Below are 24,829 nucleotides of genomic sequence, written 5' to 3' on the forward strand. Positions count from 1 at the left end.
GACACCCCTCTATAACGGACACCCCGATCATACGGACAGCAGCTAAATCCGAAGCAAAAATACAAAAGAGATGTTTGACTGAATTAAACTCCTGCTATTACAGACTCTCGCTAATGAGGACACTAACTCAAGGTCCCTACAGTGTCCGAGCGTGGGTGATCTGAGGGGACTAAAGAGTCATGCGTTTTACTTCCGGCCCTCTTTCCCGGAATCTGAGCCTGGTGTGAATTCATGCAAATATTGCCAAAGATCTTAACCAAGAGTGCTGGTTATTACTATTATCATCAGTATTATTATAATTTTTATAATTTTCGGGTCGATCGGCAATGTCCTCGTCTCGTCCGGGCAGAGCGATTCGTATGGATGGTGATAATCTTGTTCAACAAGCGAAAGATTTAACACAGGCAATTGAGGAACTCATACACGAAAACAAAGACCTTAAAGAGACCTTACAGAAGTTTCAGGAAAACAAACCTCTCCTTACTACTGATTTAAGGTAAATCTAAAACGCCAATCACCCTACACCTCGATGGAATCAGCCAGCATTAGTTCGCCATAAGATCAATAGGACGCATTCGGAAATATCTGTCGCTAGACGGACTTGAAGTGTTAGTTAATGCTCTTGTCATCTCGCGAGTGGACTATTGTAATTGTCTTTTGTACGGCATTCCTAAATATCAAAGAATAAACTCCAACGAATCCAGAATACCGCGGCGCGTCTGGTGATGGGCCTAAAACGGTCAGATCATGTAACGCTTATAATAAAGAACTTGCACTGGCTTCCAGTTGAAAAGAGGATTGAATTTAAGATTCTCCTCATAACGTTTAAGACTATACATGGCCAGTCTGCAGACTACCCGAAGCCTTTAACTGAAATGTATCAACCGTCACGAACTTTAAGATCAGCTTCATGTTCACTACTCTGTCTTCAAAAAGCTAAAACTGAAAACTACGGGTGTAGAGCTTTTTCTTTTGTGGCACCGAAATTGTGGAACTCCCTGCCGAAGGACATTAAGAGTGCCAAGACTGTAATCTGTTTTAAAAACAAGTTGAAAACCCATCTTTTAGGAAAGCTTCTTTTTATTTTAGTAAGCATTATGGTGAACATAATTTGATAGGGATTGTGATTTTATTTTCTGTTTGTAAATCATAGTAAGGCGCATTGAGCTTTGTAAATGCGCCATATAAGAATGTAGTTATTATTATTATTATTATTATTATTATTATTATTATTATTATTATCATCATCATCATCATTATTATGACTTCTTATGCCTACGATGACTAGGAATGTTGCTTACGAAAGCACTACTGCGTTTTTAGCCTTGCAAGAAACATGTGTCATCAGCATCACAAACATAATCAGAATTCTTAGGTTATCGGAAAGATTTCTTTTTGTGACAAAAGCCATACCTTTTTGCCTTAAATAGTTCACTAGTGGAATGCGACTTTTGTGCGACGTTCCACAGGTGACCATAAATTAATTATCCAGAGCCCAGTTGTTCGAAGACCGATTAGCGCATAACCCAGGGTTCATTTTAACCCGGGTTTCTTTTTCTTTTGTTCAAAAGCATTTCCTCAGATAATTTTCTCTGTTATTTTTAAGAGCATCTTATTATCAACTTGTTGACAAAAAGAATTAAACTGAATTTACTTTTAAAGGTTTCATATCTGAATTCAAAGTTCGCACTAACCCTGGGTTATCTTAATCCAGTTTTGAACAACCAGGCCCAGAGTGTTAGCCGGCAGAGATATGCTGCAGTATTTTCGCTATTTGTGAGCTACAAAAAGTGTTTGTTATTTTTTTTTCTTGAAGAGAACAAGACCAAACACATAACATTCACTTTTCCAAGATGAAGGAACTTTTAACAGAGAAAGAGAGCGAGGTGGAAAGTCTACAGAAAAGGTAACATATATGAAATGAGTTAATAACCGGCAAACATTGTATATTCCATAACATTTTAACGCTATTTAGACTGGGGGGGCTTTTGGAGTCCCCCCCCCGCCCCCGCCGCGCGAAAAGTTACCGTTAAAACCAATAGCGACTTTTTTAGACAAGAAATATCTGGGAACATTTTAAAGTCGTTGTGACACCTGTTGCCATGTCAATCGAGTTTTGACAGATATATTTTTCATCATTTTTTTTCGTATAAAAAAGATTAATAACTATTTTTACTCATTAAAATTTTAACATCACACTTAACTTAGCAATATTTCATCAAATTTACAATAACTGTTAATGTAACCCAGGCTTTCTTGTGACTGATTTCTCCCAGAATTTAACAGTTTGGGGATCTTTTTTTTTTTGCTTTCTTAAAGGATCCATTTATACAGAGATCAATTTTTCTATCAAGATTGCCTCGATAATTTATACCGGTTTTGAGTAAAGTAGAATACATTCAATTATTTCAAATTGGCGGATCCAAGATGGCGGATGCTTGAAGATTCCTCTTTAATGGTAAATGGTGTCATCATGACATCACTGCTATTGCTTAAAGTTATTTTAAAATGTGTTAGCTATAACTTCTTGATTTTGTCAGACACCATACTTCTAACTATTTTTCGCTTGGAGGGGAAAACTGATGAAATTTGGGTTTTGCAAATAAATTTACCAATATGACGTATTAATGACGTTAAGATACGTCATTATGTCAGGCAAGTTATGGCGTAATGTCGGAAACAATAAGTAAATTACTCTGTGTAATTTTGGTGGCAGTATCATGAGCGGTTTTGAAGATATAGAGTGGTGGAGGGGTTCCCCCCTTCGATCCTTTGTAGCAAAACAGAATTAATCGTCACAACCTTTAAAGTCCCATTCTTGATGCAACGCGGTCGTTTCTTTTTGTTTTGAAAACGCGCTTTTGTAAATGGCGTGCTCTGATTGGTTAACACTTTTGCCATGCAAAAGGACAAAATAGTGAAAGCTAGTCAGCAGTGGTCGCGTCGGAGGTGAGTGTTAATCCTCATCTGACAGCTCGCCTACAAAGTCAGTAAATAGGTATTATTTGTCACGAAAGTGTATGAGTCCATTAAAATTTCAGGTTTACCTGAAACAAACGTGAACGGCTCCGTGAGATGCCGACGTAGTGTGACAAATTATGCGCGGGTGCATTCAAGTTTATAACATGTAAGCCGTCGTGAAGTCCAGGAAATGATGAATGAAGATGATGGATGATACTTTGAACAGGCAAAGTTTATTCAATGTATTCCCAGGGCTACCAAAAGCGTTTGTTATTTGCATACTATACTTGTTCGGGAAATTTGTTGAATATTATACCTTAGTCTTGAATTAAAGTTGTAACGATAATCGAATCGAATCAAATCAAAAACTTTATTTCACTTCGAATTTCAAACGATAGCATCAACTAATGCAAATATTTCCGAAGGAAAAGCAAAAACAAATAGAAAATAAATGACAAAGGTAATTAGAATAAAGTAATACTATATATTATGTGCAAGTTTAATATAATGTAGAAACAAGAAAAGTGTTATATACATTGTGACTACGGTAACTAGTTATAATTAAAACTAATTACAAAAGGAGCAGCATTTATTATAAAAGCTAATGCTCTTAATTTTTTATTTGAAAACATGTAATGATTCAGCAGTTCTAAGTACCTCTGGGAGCATATTGCAATATTTGCTGGCAGAGTAGCGAAAGGAGTGCAAACCATATTTGGTCGATTGAACTCTGGGAATACTAAGGGAATTAATGTTTACCACGCAAATTGTAAGTAGAATTTCTTTCTATCAGTAGCTCGTTAATGTAAGTAGGGGCCAGACCGTGAAAAGACTGATATACAAGACTTAACATATCATGTATTCTACGATTGTGCAGGCTAGGCTGATTGATGTTATTTAGAAGTTTGTCGTAGGAACTAAGATATTCATTAAAAATAAAACGCAGGCAGCTCTCGTTGATCCACTCAAGTTTGTCACTGTTTCTTTTGCCACAATAATGCCAAATAATTGGGCGGTAGGAGAGGCAGGAGAGAAGAAAGACACCATACAAGTGTTTCTTATTACAAGTAGAAATGAGATCGATGTTTATGGCGAATTAACACTTGCAGTTGCTTACAGACATTGCGAATAATCTCAGACCGTGACATGTTCGTCGAAATTGAGGTCACTATTAATAGTGACACGCAGAAGGTTCATTGAATGACAGATTTCAATACTTTTGCCATCAAGATAAAGCGAAGATTACACGCTTCCTCTCCCAACCACATGGTGCGACATTTACTAACATTGAGACTCATGGCGTTGTTCTCAAACCACTGGGAGGCTGATACAAGATCAGCCTGCATTCTCTGCTGAATCTCAGTAGCATCGAAAACAGTTTTAAAAAATTGTACGTCGTCAGCATATGAGCTTACAGAAGAATGAAAGGAAGTATACATAATGTCATTCATGAAAATGTTAAAAAGCAAAGGCCCCAGAACTGACCCTTGGGGAATGCCCTTAACAACCATTAACCAATCTGAGAAGGTGTCCCCAATTTTAACCCTCTGAAACCTGTTGGAAAGGTAGCTTGCCATAATTAGAACTCTATCCTCAGATAGACCATAGGCCTTAAGCTTAGCTAGTAAAAGCCTATGTGGGAGACAGCCAAATGCCTTGGATAGGTCTATGCGTACGATAGAAGCAATAGCACCATTATCACGAGCAATCCTAAGTTCCTCAACAATGCGGATGAGGGAGGTCTGACAGCTAAAATTTTTCCTGTTGGCAAACAAGTTAGATGATAAGATATTATCAAAAAATTTATATAATTGTTTGGATAGAATTCGTTCAAAAATGTTATTAAAAATAACAAGAACAGTTATAGGCCTATAATAAGACTTTAAATGCTTAAGTTCCTTTTTAAAAATTGGAGAAACTTGGCCGTATTTCCAACCAGGTGGATAGCAAGTTTTGGTGGTAGATGAATTAAAAGGGTGCTAAGTGGACCTGATAAAACACTGATACCATCCTTAACGAGCCTAATAGGTATATTGTCATAGCCGATGGCTTTTGATGTAGAAGGTGACTTGACAACCTCTGTGACAGAATTGGTTTCTTCAAAACAAAAGTTGTTTGAATGTTGTTTGAATGTTATGAAAGCAAACAAGGCCATTCAGCAGAAAATTTACCGTGAAAATTCATGATCACGAGATGATGGTAACGACGCTTAGAACAATTAGCAATTAGTCAAGCTTACATTTATTTTTTTGACAGGTTCGTCGCAAACTCGGGTGGAGGTGGTTTGGAACAGTAGCGCGGATGACAATTGTTTTGCAATTGTTTGCAATAACTGAATGGATAGCTCGAGCCAATATTCTTCGAACGAATAGCCTGAGCCGCTCGAACGGATACCAAATCTTTAGAAAAGCCTTTCCTTTCGTGTAACACAAAATTCGCGGGATCTGTGTTCGTCGCGGCGCCCAATGCATCAAGGTTGGCAATGGGCCTTTAAAAAATTTTCACCGATTACATTTCAAGGTTTACTTAGGATGAAGGCATGATAAGACTAAAATGTCTTGTTTTAGCGGGAGCAATAGGCTCCTGGTTTTAGTCGTTTCTAGGTGGCGGTGGTGGAGGGGGAAAATGGTATTTTGCCCACAGTTATTGGTTATTAGCTAAAATAATAACAGTGGGAGGGAGGGCTTCTACATATATTGGACTGTAAAGAAAATCACCCTACCCCAACCTCCTCCCCCACCTTCAGATGAGCTAAGAATTCTCCCTTATTCGCCCTTTTTTTTTCTACGAACGTTAACTCCCTGTTGAAATTTAGAGATTTTTTTTTTAAATGGGGGTTCCTAAATACAACCTGCTAAAACTTTAAGCTATTTCTAAGGCCTACAAATCAAAGTAAGCGTGTGCATTTTCCTCTCTCGAACCTTTCTCTTCCATGTTTTTTTTCCTAGACTGGCTGCCATGTCAGAGAAGAAAGTTAATCAGAATCAACGACTGACTGAGAACACCCTAAGTGACAACCAGCAGTCGGACCTGGAGGCAGAATACACCCACTTGTTTAAAGACGGAGAACGTGCAGACTTTATAGAATTTATTCAGCGTAAGAGTCAACGAGCAGGACCCCCGTCTGCGACAGAGAACCGTGCTGGAGCGTCCAGGTTGGCCTGCTTTATTTTTGAGGTACAGATTTCAATTCTGTTACCGCGAGTTTTAAGTAAACTGGAATATATTAAAATAATTCAATATGGCGGATTCAAGACGGCAGATGCTTCCAATTTTTTTTAAGTCATAAATGACGTCATCATGACATTATGATTATATTTTGTTCTAATTATCTAACTGAGGGAGTCCATTCCTTATAAGCCCGGTGATTTCTCTTGGGTTTCCTCGCCATGAGAGTTTAAATGAGTAGATTTTTTTTTGCTTTGTATTACTTATGGCAAACAAAACAACAAACAATAAACAATCATTGCTATTGTTAAAGGTTATTTATATGTTAGCCACCTTCTTGATTTTATTTAACACCTTGCTATTTAAGTACTTTTCGTTTAATGGGTACTTTTGAGGGAATTCCGATTCTGCCAATAAATTCAATAATATGGCGTCATGATGACGTCATATTACGTCATTGTGTCAATCAAGTTATTCCCAGAAGTTGGAAATGATAAGTACATTTTTCTGTGTAATTTTGGTGGCCATAGCTTGAGCGGTTTTGAAGTTATAGAGGGGGGCCTCTGAAGTCCCCGATCAGTTGCAGGAAGCGAAAAAAAGCCAGGTCTGAATAGGGTTGAATATATAACAATTATTCACCGAAGTGGAGGTGGCTAGTCCTGGATATTTACCGAACTGCGAAGCAGTGAGGTAAATATCCAGGACTAGCCACCGACACTGAGGTGAATAATTGTTTTAGTATATACTAAAACAGTGAGATCATTGAGCACAAAAATGACGATTTTTAACTCAAATAGTGTTGCTAACGATTACAATTTTGGCGCGTAATGACCGGGCGGCCGCGGCCGTCGCTTTTTCTTGCCGACAACTAAAACTTTTGAAGGCATTTGTTTAGCTCTTGCGGGGAAATTTCTTCAAAAGGAGTTGTGAATTCTTTTTGTATTTAAAATCATTCTATAAAAAGAGATTGTTAAATTTAGTTTTAAGCCTATTTATGAACAACTCAACTAAATAAAGTAAGCAAGACTTAAGCTTAATTTGCATTTGTAAACAAAAAACTTTTTCACCGGTTTTATCGATTAATTCGTGTTAAAAAGACAAAGCTTTACCTGTTAAAACTTCCAATCCGAACTTCGTCACCTTCTTCGTGTATTTCAGAAACAGCTTGCTTGATTAGTTGTGAAATTTCTTTGTTTGTTTACGGCAGCAAACCGGGAAGGCATTTTGCTTGCAACTTAAGCGAGTTTGGCGTCGGTCGCTCGGAGGAACTGGAGGTGAATCAGTGAATAGTGCAGGATATTCACTGATTGAGTAGCCAATCAGACCGCGCGAAAAACACTATCCACTGTTTTAGTATATACTAAACAGTATTATTCACAACTGTACATTGCAAACCTCCTTTATGCATGGTCCATGAAGACATTTACAATCTGATTTTATACGAATTACAGTAATACTTTTGTGAAAAGTTTGATCCCAAAGTCATTTCATAAGCAACTGGAGCATGATTGTCCGGGTGAGCGCAGCCCTGAGTAGGACGCTGTCAACAACAGTTCTGTTAAGGCCTTCGCTCACCCAGACAATCATGCCCCTCATACTTAAATAATACCTTTATTTGTACCGTAAGTTTTTCTACAGTATTTCTTGTGATATCAATTTGTTATGTCAAAGTCAAACTTCTTATATAATTAAAATGTGTACCATAAGTCAACTGTAACCAACATATGTACATAGGAACTTGCTTGATTCTGCTTGGCTAAACTGGTTCTTATCATTCTGGTTATCAAAGTGGTATATTTCTGCCAGCAGGTTCTTAAACCACTAGGTTCTTACACGTAGGTTTTAAGTGTACTTCTTTTTTGACAACTTGTTTTGGCTTCTGCGATAATTTCTTCACTGATTACAACTTTAGGCCAACTAGCTCGTTTCAGAGTGTTTCGTTTATCTCGTTAGGTGTCTTATGAGTGTGCCTTGGCAACAAGAAAAAACTTTGCGAATGTCTCTTCATCGTTGCTGAACAGTTTAATCAACAGAGCCCCTTCGATTGCATTTATCGATAAGAAAAAGGTTTGTAACACTGATCACCATATTATGCTTTCATTTTTTCAATATCAAAGTTAACCTCATCATAATCATCATCATCACCATCAAGTCTCGTCACGCCAGTAAGCGCAAAGGGCCATGGTTTTAAGAACCACTATTTAGACAAACCAGATTAGCCCTCGTGTTTTGGTTGAATAGGAGTTCCGAGAAGGGCCCTGAGTACCGACTAAGATTAAAAGTTTTTTTCATTACAATTTTCTGTTGTCAGTCTGGACACCACCAAATGGCGGAAGCGGGGAGGCTATTCTAGACCCTCTCGCCGGAGCGAAACTTTTCTAGTTGCCGTCCAGCTAGGTGGTATTAAGAATTGGCAAGTACAAAGAAACTACTTTAACTTCGAGTCTTTAAGGTGTTTGGTAGGGGGCAGAAATATGCTGATCAAAAGGGGTCCTCAAAGTGGACACTGACGCCTTCAAAAAGACTTCAAGTACACAAACCCGAGTCTAAATAGCTAGATTTGAAGTAAAAGCAACTGGCCTCTCAAGATTTAGGGTATTGAAAATTTATTGCCTACTGGCCCTTTTTAAAAAAGTATTATTGTAGTTATTTTTAACATTATTTGTGTAGCAATGTTTTGCTGATTGTATTTCAGCCAGTCGGGTTGTTTCCCCCCGATTCATCTTCACAACCTGGGTCAATGCTAGTACAGGAGGCGATGCGCGAGCTGATGGTCCATGTTAAAGAGACAGCAAAAAATCATGATTTGAAAAAGCTCATTGAAGTAAGTATCGCAGAATGATAAAACTTCTAAAATTTGATATCTTGTTTTCGCCAGCACGACATTCTCGCTAAAACTCGTAGTAGAGTGACGACGGCTACCACATTTTCCCGCCAAAATGACGCTGGTTCACGCGCGCGCACTACTTAGTATTGAGAAAATCTCGTACTCGTAGTCGTACCCGTCTTAGAATCTAAAGGTCTCTTTTATAGACTCTTGAGACCTCTATACGTGGAACTAGCGAGTGGCAGAGGTGGCTATAACTAAGGGTGTGTGGCGTAAACAGTTTGTGCAATGTTTACTTGTGAGATTAAGACAAGAGCGCTGTACTTGTCCCACCTACAAATAAGCCAGCCCGTAAAATTCAGAAGATCAATTATCCATTCACAAATAATTCAATTTTCCTTGCATCAACAGACCGTCAAAAATGAGGCGCAGAAAAAATTGAGGGAAGAAGTGCTCCAGTCCAAAGCCAAAAAAACTGGACTCATCCTGCCACCGCTACCATCCTATGATGAGAAAAGTGGGAAGCTTGCGAAGTACATGGATTATTGTTGTAGGTTCTCCTGGCGCATGGTCACGCAAGTACCTCCACTAAAACTTAACTACCAGAGTCAGCAATTTGATGAAAGGAGTCACGTCCCAGGATTTGAAAGTGACAAGAAACAAACTTCTTCGTCACAAATAAAGTGCTTCCTATGGCCAACACTGTTGGACTGCGAAAAACGAGTTATTGCCAAGGGAGAAGTCCTATTGTAAAGGAATGTAAAATTATGTAAATGTCTGTTTTTGGTGGAAAGTGCACTCAGCTGCTCTAGTTAGTTTTCATACACCGCTGCACACAAATAATTGCAGTTGGGGCATAACATTATTAAAAACCCAACTGGTACGAGGCAACCACTTGCCTCTATACAAGCATAGCCGAGGTGTTGAACTCGGGAATACTGAGAAATAAATCCAGCTTGTGTGAACAACAACTTGAATAACTGAAAATTGGTTTAAAAATTTAAAATAAATAAATTAAAAAACTCGGTTTTCAGGGTGCCTCAATGCTAGTTGTATCGCTTGCATATATAGGACGGTTACACACACCCTTCTGCTAAATTAGCCGGAAGACAAGAGTCAAATTATAAGCCATTAAAAGTGAACAAGCTGCAAAATTCTCCGTCATAAATTCAGTAAAATTACTGGCTTCCCTGGTCCAAGATTTGCAAGTTTATTATTCACCACCAGGCATATAAGTCAATTATGATTATGATAATGATTATGATTATTATTATTCTCAATGCTGGTGTTCAGGACGAACAACGTAGAAGTAACAAACAAAACTATAAATCTCGCTCCCAGGGTTGTCCCCTACTCGTCTCTACGGAGGGTTTGGTAGGGACGAACTGAAAGGTCAAAGTTATAGACCCAATGCAAAAATGGCTTCTAGATTAACATTCTTTTGTTTCAATTTAAATTAGCCTAACTAGCCTCGTTCTCCAGTACAAAGTTCAAAAGAATACATTATCTCAAGTGAGGCTAGTTAGGCTAATTTTAATTTAAACAAAAGAATATTAATCCGGCAGCCATTTCTGCATTGGATGTATACTCGTTTGGTTTTACTAAAGAACTGAAATAAGAAAATATTTGGAGGGGGAACCCTGAACTTTACGGCTTCACGGTAAAAAACCTGCAGGCCTTTTATCGAACAGTTGAAGGTTAAGCCGTTTGAGGATTTAAAGCGAACCGTTTTAAGACCCTGACGAAGGTTAAAACATAAAATAATATCAAGTCAATGGCTCCAGAGAGATTGATAAAAGAACTTTATTAGAAAAAACAAAACAAAACAAAACAAAACATGGATAATAAGGGACATCATATATGTATCCATCATCAAGGTGTTTACACCTTTGGTTTTACTTGTATCGTTATACTAAAATCCATTCGTGTTCAGAGGTTCTAAAGCAACTATTCAAAAATCTTCTCCTTTTCCTTCCATTAAGGCTTCTTCTCCCTCTTACCTCACCCTCTGTGTGGATTCAAGTAAGACAATTTGGGGAAAAGTCAATGGAGAGTTCGAGCATTGTGATTGTACGAAGTAGAAAAACATGATTAGTAAGATAGGGCGAGCAGCTATCTATATTAGACGACGTCTGTACATGGCATGGGGATGCAAATGCTTTCTGAAATTTTCAGCCTTGTTTGCTTCAACATGATTGCAGGATTACAGTCACTACAAAGTTAACGTTCACTGGGCAACGCTTTATCTACAAGACCGACCACAGACGGCACTATACATGACTTTAGTTACTGATGTCACCGCTCAGCGGAGATGCTACCTCTTACTCAAGATCACCTCTCCTTTTACTATAACCTTTCCTTGACAATCCTGTAGGGTGGGCCACAGGTAGCACATAATAGTCTGCTGGGCTTTCGGATGCCTCCTATGATGATCCGGAAAATTTTCTCCTCCAAAACTGAATGCTTGACTCAGAACGTGCGCTCTAGAGTCAAAAACTTTGTTTTTGTATTCAATTTCCAAAGGAGGAACTTGGGACACCATACACCAAGCAAACCTTGTGCAATACTTTATGTACTCATCCAAGCTGTACATAACAGTGGAGTTATAAGAAGGAAACATGTCGTTATCCCGTATCCATTTCGTCTCTATCGCTCTTTTGACCAGCTAAAATAATGATGAAATATCGTTTATTTATGCAAACGTAGAATTAGGAATTAATAGTGTTAAGGCTGATATTTTCGCCTTGTTAATAAATAAAGTAGTGTCATTTAAACGGCGTGTTCGATAGAGTACAAATAAAAATTTAGAGTGATGAATAACAACTTTTCCTGAACTAGTCTGTTAACCATAAGCTTCATTTCCATTCCACAGCAAAAATAGTTTTGTTTTTTTTTTCTTTCTAGACAGCTCAGTCGTGGTAAAGAAAAGAGTAACCACCACTGGCTCCGCAATCTGTTTTTAAAGCGGATCGTTGAAGTCACATGTTACAAAGTTAAAACAAACTTTCCAGGAATGTAAAATAGTAACATTGATTTAACTTACATTTATAAGCGAATTTAGGTCATGAGTCTTTGCTTCTTCTTTGACAAGAATCATGACCTCAGATAACGCGTCTTGTGATTTATTCCCATCTCTAGTGTGTGTACCCATGTAGCGAAACTACGAGATAAAAATTAGAATGTAAACAAACATAAACTGAATACGCTCATGAAGCGTTTTGGTATCGATACAAGCAAACGATACAGGGAAAAATAAACAGTCACTTTTCCATCATATTAAGTAAAGTTAAATTATTCAATCACTGGAGAATGTTTTCCATGGGTATGACGATGATGCATAGAACTAGCCAAAAGTTTTTGGATTCGTCCAATCTCGAACCCAGAGCTCTTCTGCGTATGACGGCCAGGGAGGAATAAGCTAGCTTACGCACGGAGTCAGAAGCGTAAGCAGTGGGGTCGAGAATGGGATTCGTCTCCCTCGCTATTAGTTTCGTTTCGTTAAGATTTCTTGTTTGTTGATGCGGGGAGCGGGGGGGTTGCGGAAGGGGTTGTATTTGTTTGTATTTGTTGATTTAATTTGATTTTTTATTCATTTATTTAATTTAACTTAATTTTATTCATTTACCAATTTTTTTTTTTTTTGCCGTCGCTTGTGTCAGCAACTTAAGAAACATCACTCTCATATTTCTTGAGTGTTTTTGTTAAATTTATGTTGATGTTTTGTATTTTTTTTTGGAATTTATTATTTTAATCTACAACTTTGTCGTCCCTTTTGTTTATAGCATTGGTCTCGGAGACCAAAATCTACAGAATATTACCTTATTCTGGAATTCGCTTTTGTTGAGTCCAATTGCAGGGGCGTTTGATGATAAGATATCCAGAGCATCAGTCGTAACTTTCTCAAAAGTAGTTTTCGCTTTCATGGCACACTCGAAGGCAGTCTGAAATATGTTGTTAAAAAAACGTACGAGCTTTAAAGTTATTACAATAACGAAAAACGTTGCCTCCCTCCCCCATCCCCCTGAGCTTTTTTTTTTGTTTTGTTTTTTTTTTTTTCTAAAAGATAAAACATGACCACCCGACGTTTTCAGTAGCTGTTCGTTTATCCCTCGGGCGCATTTTGGGACAAGTTTAGTGATGGTCAGTGGCAGGTGGTGAAGCCATTTTTTAGTGAAATGCACGTTTTTTCAACTTCTTTCAACAATAAAAGTAACGCTTGAGGATAAAATGATGCAAAGTGCTTAATTGTGTGTTATTTTTCATGACAAGCACAAAAAAGATACCATTTATGGTGGTTATAACATGATTTCTAACTCTAAGTAACATCCAAAATAGTGACCAAGATGGCTACTATTGTTGGTGACATCACAGGCCTTCAGCAGCGCCACAGACTGTTCACAGTCCCCTATTTTCCCGTAAGATCATCGAGATCGAGCGCTTTACGTTACGGGCTGCCATCTTTTATGAGGGGCAGAGGGCGGTTTGGGAGGAGGCGAGAAAAATAGAGGGACTGTAATAACATCACTGCAGCTCACGTTCAGGAGGCGTGACAGGAATTTCACGCCTTTTACCATTCAGATTAAAAACATGCCAGACACATTTAGTATCGATTTCGCATGTTTACAAATATCTTCTTTCGAAAAAGTGATTTAATACAGTTTCTGGGACATGCCTCCAGATAAAATCGGCAAACATGCACAGGTGAAACATTTCCCTAATCCAAGTGCTAAGCATGCTGGCTTACCACAGATTAAAAAGGTGAAACCTCCCGATAAAAAGCCAGGCATTTCTGACAGGTCGTCATTTTTGCGTAGGCGTAGCGTTAAATTTCAATTCGTTTGGCCGAACTGCGTTACAACATTCCCCCGGCTGGGCTGCTTCAAAAGCATGTTGGCTTACGTGATTCATCCACAACATACCAAAAATGCTTCGTGTGTTTGGCACTGTACTATGAAAGCGTACGTTTTATAGAAACAAGGACTTGTCAGTGTCGGCAACTTAAACTAAACTTGTCTCCGACGCAAATTAACTTCTATTGACTAATGACCAATCAAACGCCTGCATTGCTCCGTGAACGCGAGCTGCAGTGATGTTATTACAGTCCCTCTATTTTTCTCGCCCCCTCCCCCTAGAGCTATAATCCCCGACGACCTCCCCCTCGGTACATTTGAAAATCTAGATGGCCGCGATTAATGGTAAGACGCGCCATATCTCGACGATCTCCGGAAAAATAGGGGACTGTGAACAGTCTAGTCGCGCCACCACTCATAAAATATACCTCATCTTGTTGAAAAGATCAAAGGCTTTCCCCTGAAGGCAAAATAGTTTCGAGATACTGCAACGTATCAAAAACTCTGGGGAGGGGCTCTATCCATCCCCCCCCTTCCCCCTTTGTACCACTTTGGGGGTATGAATTTGTGTGTACGTTTGAAGGTTAAACTGTGCGTGAAAAAAAAAGGGTCTCTCACTTGACAAAGATTCTGAGATGAAATCGAAAGCTCGCGTCTTAAGGAAAAGGTTTATCTCGAAGCCTGAAACGTCTTTATGCTCATATCGGATGACGTGACAAGATTAGTGACTCGTTCTTCAGTAACAGACAAAAATTGCTCCGCACAAAAAAGGTACGACGCTTCCATCGGCCACATTTATTTCCTCGGACGTAAGGCAAAATAATCTGGAATCAAGGTCAAACACAACATCTCTGCTTCCTGTCCAAAAACGGCAAAATATATTATTGGAGCTGACATTTTAGGCCCCAAGCATAAACTGCTAAGTTAATTACCGTAAATCCTCTATTAAGCTCCCCCCTCTCAAATAAACACCCTTCCTTTAGTAAACGCCTCACTCCCCCCCCCCCCCCCTTTTCAGTGAAAAAAGTTAATAAGCCTCTCCTCCCTTCCCCTAATTATTCTTCACTAATAAATAATACATTGTTTTAATCATTCACGAAACTATAACTTCGTGTGGGCTGATCTGGGATGGTTTATTTACCAACTGGATTTGATCCTGATCCTCGGCTGTATGACCTCGAACCTTCTTGTACTAGTCTTGAGGCTTTCCACTTTGTATTCTAGTTCTTTATGTACAAATAATACCATCGTCTTTTCTAAATTAAGTAGTCCCCCCCCCCCGTCTCTATTAAGCCCTCCCTCAAATGGGTTTGAAATAAATAAGCCCCCGGGGGGATTTATAGAGGATTTACGGTATCCATTTAGAGAATATATTATTAAGCGTTTAATCTTGCTTTAAATTTTCAAAATATAACATAACCAAAGAAGAGGCTGGAGATCAAGCCACCCCCTCCATAACTGTTCTGCCACCTGTACTTCGGGGGTTCATCAATTCCTAACGCATTTACAAGACCTGGAGGATACTTTCAATTGCAGTGTTGCTTTCCCCTTGATTAGGCTTTCTTACTGCTAGATAAGGGCACCGTGAAAAGGAAAAATCAAACGAACCAAAAAACAAAACGAAAGCAACAGTAAATCATTAATACCAATAAACTTTCACCTCAAAAATGAAGCATGCAAGTCTGCAGAACGTTAAATAATCTCTTGCAGATGGCTTCGTTCCATGACGTGTAGCTCTGTTAGTTATAAGCTCCACCGCATCAACGCGAGCACCGTCTTTGAATTCAGTAACATATTCACTTTCAAGCTGGGACTGCCTATTAGTGCTCAGGGTATTTTCTGATTTTCTTTGATCGGATCTCACTCTTCTCTCCGAGACTGCAGCAAGTCTGAAATAAGCAAAGCAATCAATCCTGTGAAGAATCCTGGGCACTACAATTTCTTTTTCGCCCTCAAGAGGCAATTTCCATGTTATAAATCTTTGTTATTATTGTGTACTTCTCCTTTCGTGTTTTGTTCGATTTTTGCTTTCGTTTTTATGGTCTGTCTGTCTGTCTTTGTTTTTGTTTGTTAACGTTGTTTCTGTTTTCTTTCCCCATATTTTCTAAACAATAAACGCATAAAACTTTATTCATCTTATAACTATTTCCTAATCCCGCTTCAAAATAATTATGTCTCAATGGCCTGGCCCGAGAAACGCTATAAAGATCGAGTGCATTGTTCAAGCGGCAACATCTGTATGTTAGCGAGTTACAAAAAAAAAGAAGAAAGATTGAGTTATTGTTGCATATTGAGGTATAGAAAATTTTGTTTTGCATGCCTTTGCGGTTAGCGGGTGAGATTATATGGCTAAAAACAAATACAACATTCGTGAGTTGATCTACAAAATGCAATGACTACTCTTTTACCTCTCTTTGAGTCTTTCAAGTTCTCTTTCTTTCGCATGCAATGCTTGTCTTGTTTTCTGCAGTTCGTGAGCACTGCCATCGCTGTACCTTATAAAATGAAAATAAATGAATGTACCCAGAAAGAAATTGAATCACTTAGGGGAACGTTAAGAATCGGCCTGACACAGATTTGCGGTTGAAAATAGTGTTTAATCGAAATCCTTATTTAATTGTTGTGAGGGCACTATTATGGCACGGTTTAATCTTCTTAGCAAATATCAGATAGATAAGTTAATTTATCAGCAGAGAAGTCGTATCCACTTTCAAACCTTCATTTGCAGATCACATAATAGTTTACTTCATGATCATGTCATATCAGTTCCTCAAGCGATACATTATCACGGACTCATTATAAGCATTTGTACATTTTGCTTGCATTTTTTTGAGCATTTTATTGAAGCAAAAGCATTAAGCATTGTTGGAGCATTTTAGTGGAACTTTTCCGGGATCTTTTGAGAGAAAATAAAAATAAGGGTTGATTGTTCGTGGAATTTTTTTTCCTTTTTTCAGAAAAAAAAAAGAAAGACAAACTAGAAAAAACTTGAAATTCAAAGTGCGAAGACTGGGGAAAAGTTAAGTTTTGCTGTTTGAAATGTTATAAACTTGTTATTATACTATGTGTACCATTTGAGTAGCGATAGCTCTCTGTTAAAAAGTTACGATTATTAAACAATCCTCTGTATGACAAGCATTAAAAGAGCATTTTAGTGACTTTTTGGGCGCTGACCAAGTATTTTAGTGGGAAAAATGGAGCATTAAGGTGGAGCATTTTAGTGTGGAAACAAAAGCATAATGTACAAAAGCCTAACTCATTAGCGTGCTCTCCAGCTGACTTGATTAGTTTTGATTTACTCTCCGAAAGTAATGCTAATTATTTCCCGGCGTAGTCAATCGAAGGAAAGGGAGCCAAATTTAAATCAATCAAACTCAATAGAACCCAATCGGTCGGATTGTTGTTCGATTGGTTTCGGTAATCGAACATAATCGAACTGGAACTTTTCGGTGAGTTTGATTAATCGAACTCGTGAGCTCGATTACTGAACTCAATCAAAACAATCGGACTCAATCGATGCGATTAGCTCGATTTTGTTTGGCAGAAAGACGAAACGCATCCAGTTTCATTTGGGGTGAATCGGAAAGACCTCCCTCTAGTATGTATTTCAAGCAGTTTGACAACAAAACTATTTCAGTTAACCCGAATTAACTAAAAACGTTATTGTTTAAGTGACTCACAATGGATAAATTCACTATTAATACTGGGTAACATGCTAGCAAAGGCACCAGTTCACTTTGTAAATCAGTTGGCAAATGTCGAAGTTGGTTGAGGCCATCGTCAGTTACCTTCAGGGCCGGATCTCTCCTTTTCTTCTAAATAATAAATTTTCACCGACACTGACGGCGAAAGCTGGCACTCGTGGTAGCCTTTAACCACTGTTTCCAGAATTGTTCACTTTTTCCGCCCTCTGTGACATCTTTGCCTACTCGTGTTTGAAATTGAAGTCAATACATCACTTATGTGAACGCGACGCCTTTTGTTTGAAACCAGATGAAACTGGTTTTATCTTCGATTGTTGCATGCAGTGTTCGATTTCGAACGTTCGATAGTGTTCGATTGTTTATATTAAGTGTTTGTTTACGGAACGTTCGATTGTGTTCGACTGGCAAAAATTTTGGGGTGAGTTCGATTACCGAGCCCAATCGAAGTCTATCGAACGATTAGAGTTTGATTGAGTTTGATTACCGAACGTTCGATTGACTACGCCGGGTAATTTTCATCGCCCTACTGAACCCCGCGGTACCTGAAAAATGCTCATTAAAATGCTTAAGTGTTTGATCTGAGATCAAAACCATGTTTGATCTCAGATCAAAACCCGTAAGATTTTCATCTGAGTTTTCATTGGGTATCAAGTTTCATGCATGTGACCCAAATACGTCTTATTTATTGGCTGTTGCCCTCGTGAGTAATTAATGAGTTTGAGTGGTAAATTTGAAGCTCATATCAACCTTCAATAAAAATGATAGTACGAATCGTGACCTTAATCCAACGGCAAATATATTTTAAAAAATAGATTAATTTGTTACCTTTCCATGCCCTTCTTTAATCTATCACTCATGGCAACATGTTGCTGCAATTCCTCTACTTTCCTTTTTAATGCTGTTATTTCTTCGTCCTTTTCAGTGGCCACTTTTTCCCTAAAAATATACATATAATATAAGACCAAGGGCGGAGCTCACTTATTTTCCAGAACCTTATGCCAAGCTCAGACAGAGAAAGACAAAACGTCTGTGGACAGGCTTCTGTACCTGGAGGCATATATTACATTCACTCAATAGAGAATAATTCACCCAGTGTTTTAACCTCTCCACAAGGGTCAGCTGCCGTATAAGAGCCAAGTACCTCCGGCCCTATTATCTGATTATAGAGCAATAAACCGACGATAAACGCACACCATTAAATCGTTTTTAACCAAAGGAACGATAAATACGACAAAAAAAAAATAATAATAATAATAACATTGTCAAAAATGGATATTTTTTAAAGAATGCGTACTGTGTATTATAAAAAATTTTGAGATTACAAAATTACAACTGTACAGACACCAAAGATCACAGCACACGTGGGAAATGACCATGGCTTTTACTGCGCAAGTGGCAACCGTTTTTGGAGAAGACATGTCTGGGGGGAGGGGGGGGGGGGGACCTAGACTTCAGAACGCAAGATGTACCGAGAAGTTTTTATAGGCTGCAGTCACGGGACATAAACATCAGACGTCAGTTCGCCTTCAAGCGAATAATAACCATGATAGCGATAGGTTTTTCAAATTCATGCCCCTGATTTTAAAGTGTTTCATTTCATCAGTCCTGTCCAGGTTTTGATGGTATGCGTTCCATCGACGGTGCAAGCCACCAAGTTCTTTATGAAAAAAGAGTCATTCCTCTGAACTTCATGGCAACGATTCGACAGATCTTTTGTCTGTCGCCGCTTCTGCTCTTAATGCGTTTGACGTCAAATCGTTCCTTTGTGAATACCGTTTGAACACTCCAACTTTTGTTTTAGAGTACAGCCACATAGTCCCATTGAAGTGACCTTCAGGGTCTGCACTTTGATTATACTATTTAAGAGCGGATGTCAGTAAATATCGACTAGAGGTCTACAAAAGTGAAAAATCGAAAATTCTCAAAAAAATTCACAAAGTAGCACTAGGTAAGCTATTAACATAAATGTAATTTTTACTTCGACCCGATAATTATTTTCCACGTACGGGGGTAATTGGTTTCGCGGCTCTCGGACCGGGTTTTCCAGGCCCGAGACCATGTGTCACAAAAACATCGTTTCAAAATTCAAATCCATTGTAATGCGGACAACAAATAACTTATTCAGAAGAGTACATAATTGCACACATTTTAAGTGGTGATTTACTCAGTTTGAACAAAAGTGTAATATTTTGGAGATTTTTCATTATTTTCAATATTTTGAACGTTTTCGTTCAATGAAAAAATGGCAAATTTCAAAGCCCAAAATCGTCGACTGGTACCTCGATTTCACTAACGAGTCTTATACCACGTTAAAGAGCGTTATCTCTTCTTTCAAAATCTGTTTTCAAAACTATGGGCAACTTAAAAGAAAATTTTTGAGGCCAAAAAATACAAGTAGTACTTTTCTGAAATTTGAGCTTTCCAGACTCAGCGGGCCGATGCTAAAAACTCAGAAAAATGCAATAAGAAATCAGTTTGAGCAACAGTGGTTTAACGTTATCAGCTATCAGAAACCAACACGTGTTTATCGAGCGATGTGATAAAATTTAAAGCCGTTTTCCAACAAGAAAAGCAGAGTTTAGCCATCTTCTGCTACCAAACGCACGAGTCACGTAAGGTTGTCAAAGGGCAAAGCACAATAATAAACTAATAAACTTCAAAAAGCACAACGTTTCTGCGTCCAGGAATTTGACTTTACCGGACAGAACAATGCCTACTTTCATACCTTAGCATGGGTTCCCTAGATATTGGAAATAAAAAAGAAAAAGGACTGGTTAGGACATAAAAGGACAAGTTAGGATGATACAGGACTAGTAAGGTCATTAAAGGACTAGTAAGTACAGAAAAGGACAGGTTAGGATACTAAAGGACTAATAAGTACAGAAAAGAAGTAGTTTTGAGAAGTGCGTATTGCTTACAAAACGTTGTGCACAGTATTCAATTAATTTATGTTGCACGACTATATGGTGTGCTAACATGTATTGCATGCTCTTCGGCTGCTCTCAAACGACGGAGATTGCGTTACTTTTCACAGATTGACCGCTTACCACCTGTTTTTGGGCTCGCATTTCGACGGAACGCTTGCCTCGAGAGGCGCGCGGCACGGATCTGAACTCTTCTTCACGAGACATTGAACTGAATTTATCGGAAATATACCACCACCACCAACAACACGAGCTTTTTTCGGGTATTTGTCGTTTTTTATACGAAAAGTTTGGGTAAGCAGATTCACGCAAAAACCATTTTGGCTTAAAAAATGTGTTTATAAGCCCACCCTGGATTTGAAGCAAAAAGTATTTCCTCGAAATAAGCTAAAAAATACCCAATTCACGCGGTGAAGAAATGGATGATTATGGAAGGATTATCGAATTCTTGCCTAACCTGAGGGATTTTCCAATTTCCCGTGATGTAGGATTAGGGGTAGGAAAAAAGCCCATAACCTGCTCCTGTCGTTGTGAATTTCCTCAAGATCAAAAATTTCAGTAAAAACCGAAAAAAACCGCTTAAAGGAGGTGCACACACTTTGAACTAGCCAAGGAAAAGGGGCTTCTGATTGAGCTAAACTGTCATTGATGCACGGTGCAATTAGTTAGACCTGTTACTATCCCCCGCACAACCACAGGAACAATTCCAGTCATTTGGGCCCGGGGATGGGGAGTACTTTGAAGCGGTCCTGTCGGGGACTTTCGGGGGTAGGGGACGGGACAAAACGAAAATAACCTGTCTTTGTTTTTGTGAAGTACATCATTTCTCGCACGGTTGACATGGTGATGGCGGACTCCGTAGCTGTGGAAAGACCCTTTTGAAACATGTCCAGGCAACATGCAGGGCATCACGAAATTGATGTCAACACCTTGAATCAACTCCATGAACAGGGAAAGGCGATAAGTCCCATCTTAAAAGATGCTTGATGTCTAGACGTGAATAGTCTGTCCACAGTCAGTTTTCGTTTTGTATTTCGGGACCATTTGAAAGCGCACGAGTGAACCGGAGCGCAGTGACGAGCCCTAACCCCACCCCATTGCCCTCGCGGTCAATAAATCATCGCGTTTTTCATTTTTTTTATGCGCGTTCGAGAACCTCCAAAGGGAATATTGAGGGTCTTTGTACAGTTTCAGTTTAGTTTACCGACAAAAAAGAACAAAACAAAGCAAAAGACAAGTATACAGAAATACGCAGAAGCAATGTGGTGAGGAAGCCCAAAAAGAAACCATAAGGCTTAGCTTTCGTTCGTTTAGCGTCGAATAGGTTTCCTGGCTTTGGGTGGGTCGGTCGGTGAGGTGAAAAAAATCACAAGAAATCTGAGAACAGGAGGCCTGAAACACCAGCATCATTGCCGTGGAGCCTGAAAACAACAAGACATGGTCACCAAAGCGACACAAACTCAATATGGCGGAAAATGTGATGGTCAATTTCATAAAAAAAGGCCCAAAAAGGGTAAAAAGCAAAAAGGATACATCACCGAACGTTTTATGCCTGAAAATGCTGTTATAATGCTCATTTTTTAGATTAAAGGAATTAATTTAAGTCCAAAAAAAAATAAACCCTGTCGTTTCTTTTTCTTGCTTTTTAAAAAAATGCCAAAAAACTGGGTCTGTTGGACGACACTAAACGAAGAAAAAATTAATATAGGTATAAAGCTCCCTTAAAGTATAAAAGTATAAGTTTACAACGACAGGATCGAACGTATACTGAGTAACTAAATCATAAAATTGGATCAAAATTAAATGAAAGGCTAAGAGTCTAAGCGCTGTCTGATAACGAAACGGTAAACAAGAAGTGCTGCCTCTCATTTAATAGAGACGTGAAATACTTGGTGGACCACATCCTGAACTCCCGCGAAAACCGCAAGAGAGGAACGCTCAGGGCTAAGGAGACTAAACAGGGGTGTAGCTACTTGTACGCACGGTTCGCAAGTGCGTACCCGAAAACGTTGAGGAGAAAAAATAGAATGAAATAAACATAACTAAAAAAATCGGTTTCCAGAGAAGCGACGACATTAATTGGAGAACCGAATCTTGGATGATTTCTTTATATAGCAAGCTTGATGATGTAAAGCGTGAACGCGTTGTTTTCTCCACGACCTGTCTTCGGAGTAGACGAAGTAGGGCACAATTCCTGACAATTACGTCAATGTGTGGTGCTTTTGTCGGTCAAAAATAATGTGACAAAAAGGGGTAAAAAGAGTCATTTGTAAACTAAAGTCGGAGGTACTACAAGCTTGATTTTTAACAGCTGAATTAATGATAAACAGTTGACGTCAATGAACATAATAAGCTGACAGAATTAAAGAATTTTAGAGGTTGTCATTTCATAAACAGCAAAAATGCTTTTGCTTACAACCCTTAACCTCACCTTTAATAAAGGCACCTTAAAAAAATGTTGAGATTTGGGGTGGGGTGGGGGGGGGGGGGGGGGGGAGGGAAGACGATGTAGAAAAAGTTAGGCGTACCTCCGGAAAAATCTTGACTACGCACCTGCTAAGGCCTGAAACTGAACAACAGGAGTCTTGACGAAACATCCTCAGTTATCATCTGTCCGGGGTCGTACTTTCAAGGAAGCGCTGATCAAGAATCACTCATGACCGAATGAAAACTCCTCGTAGCTTCCAGCGAAAAAAGGAGTGACAACAGTGGTAAGCGGTCGTTCTGTGAAACGTAACGCAATCTTTGCCGTTTACGATCTTTCGGCGCTTGGATTTAAAACGTTGTTGTTTGGTATGTTCTCCCGTGTGGATACTTGACATTTCCTATATATGGAAACACCATGCTAAGGTACGAACAACAGACATTCACAACATTGTTTTGTACGCTAAATGGACGTAAAAATGGATGTAAAACGTTTTGAATTTTAAGACTTTTTAATATTAGTGCTTTGCCCTCCCTTTGACAACTTCACGTGACCGGTGCACTTGGCAGGAGTTGACTTGACAGCTTAAATCTGCCTTTCTTGATAGCAAACGGCATTAATTTATATCAGATCGCTGTATAAACACGTCTTGGTTTCTGAAATCTGATAACATGAAACCACTGTTGCTCAAACTGATTTCTTATTGTATTTTTCCGAGTTTTTAGCATCGGCCCGCGGAGTCTGGAAAGCTCAAATTTCTGAAAAGTACTACTTGTATTTTTTAGCCTCAAAAATTTCCTTTTAAGTTGCCCATAGTTTTGAAGACAGATTTTGAAAGAAGAGATAACGCTCTTTAACGTAGTATGAGACTCGTTACTGAAATCGAGGTACCAGTCGACGATTTTGGGCTTTGAAATTTGCCATTTTTTCATTGAACGAAAACGTTCAAAATATTGAAAATAATGAAAAATCTCCAAAATATTACACTTTTGTTCAAACTGAGTAAATCACCACTTAAAATGTGTGCAATTATGTACTCTTCTGAATAAGTTATTTGTTGTCCGCATTACAATGGATTTGAATTTTGAAACGATTTTTTTTGTGACACATGGTCTCGGGCCTGGAAAACCCGGTCCGAGAGCCGCGAAACCAATAACACCCCCGTACGTGGAAAATAATTATCGGGTCGAAGTAAAAATTACATTTATGTTAATAGCTTACCTAGTGCTACTTTGTGAATTTTTTTGAGAATTTTCGATTTTTCACTTTTGTAGACCTCTAGTCGATATTCACTGACAATACGCTCTTAAGCGTGTTTTGCTCGCGCTTCCCGTCCTTTCGCCCATTACTTCCAAGCACCTGCTACGCAGGCTTATGTTAAGGCGGCTAAATAAGCCAGTTGACCTTCAGAGCGACAAATATTAGTATAAACAATAAAATTAAAAGAATATCAGTGATAGAAAGACAGATTATAAAAAGCTGCAAGCTCTAATTTGCGCGAAGCATCTGTTGAGACATCCTCTCTCAGGGTTTTCGGTAACATTTGGAATGGATGCAGAGGTTTAGCTGCTGGACTTACACCGTTCGTGCTGGAGGAAATTTTTAAAATTGGACTCTCTAAAATGCAATTTAATGTGTTTCCTGGACCTGAATTAGTTAACCAGAAAGGCCTTTTAAGGCGTTAGGGAAAAAAATGGTCACAAGAATTGTATGCATTACATAAATATGTGAGTAAAATAAGGGTCAAATATACCTTACCTTTGATTAAAAAAAAAAAAAAAAGATTTTCACCCTTAAAAAAAAAATATTTTGTGTGTAAACCACCGGACTTTAAATGTCAAACAACAGAACGTTGCGTCCGGTGCCCGGCGTCAAACGAAACCCCCGCTCTCTCATGACAGCAAAATGGAAAAAAAAAAAAAAATGGCTTAAAAATATCACTTATAATAAGCCCTCAGTAACTTGCAAAA

General features: G+C 38.7%; 2 protein-coding genes across 2 annotated transcripts in view; one reads left to right on the top strand and one right to left on the bottom strand.

Annotated features, from left to right (window-relative positions):
* The first annotated feature begins 263 nt into the window (after positions 1–263).
* Positions 264–9,908, top strand: LOC140923717 (uncharacterized). The gene is made up of 6 exons (XM_073373788.1): positions 264–496; positions 1,817–1,906; positions 5,910–6,138; positions 8,083–8,196; positions 8,825–8,953; positions 9,368–9,908. Exons 1-6 carry the CDS (start codon positions 327–329, stop codon positions 9,707–9,709), a joined length of 1,074 nt encoding a protein of 357 aa, XP_073229889.1. The 5' UTR covers positions 264–326; the 3' UTR covers positions 9,710–9,908.
* Positions 9,909–10,791: 883 nt separating this feature from the next.
* The window catches only part of LOC140922311 (uncharacterized), a 22,150-nt gene continuing 8,112 nt past the window's right edge, over positions 10,792–24,829 (bottom strand). Inside the window, exons 4-9 of the mRNA XM_073372307.1 lie at positions 18,336–18,446; positions 16,215–16,301; positions 15,467–15,695; positions 12,775–12,897; positions 12,000–12,116; positions 10,792–11,621 (exon numbers count right to left, since the gene is read on the bottom strand). Coding sequence (XP_073228408.1) covers positions 11,271–11,621; positions 12,000–12,116; positions 12,775–12,897; positions 15,467–15,695; positions 16,215–16,301; positions 18,336–18,446 — 1,018 coding nt within the window. The 3' untranslated portion in view covers positions 10,792–11,270. The remainder of the gene's footprint in view (positions 11,622–11,999; positions 12,117–12,774; positions 12,898–15,466; positions 15,696–16,214; positions 16,302–18,335; positions 18,447–24,829) is intronic.

This window comes from Porites lutea, chromosome 13, assembly GCF_958299795.1.
Source record: "Porites lutea chromosome 13, jaPorLute2.1, whole genome shotgun sequence".
NCBI lineage: Eukaryota > Metazoa > Cnidaria > Anthozoa > Scleractinia > Poritidae > Porites > Porites lutea.

Excerpts from the sequence above, each read along its gene's own strand:
- LOC140923717 (XM_073373788.1), top strand. The coding sequence starts at position 327 with ATGTCCTCGTCTCGTCCGGGCAGAGCGATTCGTATGGATGGTGATAAT. Across the intron at positions 1,907-5,909 it reads GTGGAAAGTCTACAGAAAAG|ACTGGCTGCCATGTCAGAGA; the intron begins GTAACATATATG and ends TTTTTTTCCTAG. Across the intron at positions 8,197-8,824 it reads CATTTATCGATAAGAAAAAG|CCAGTCGGGTTGTTTCCCCC; the intron begins GTTTGTAACACT and ends ATTGTATTTCAG.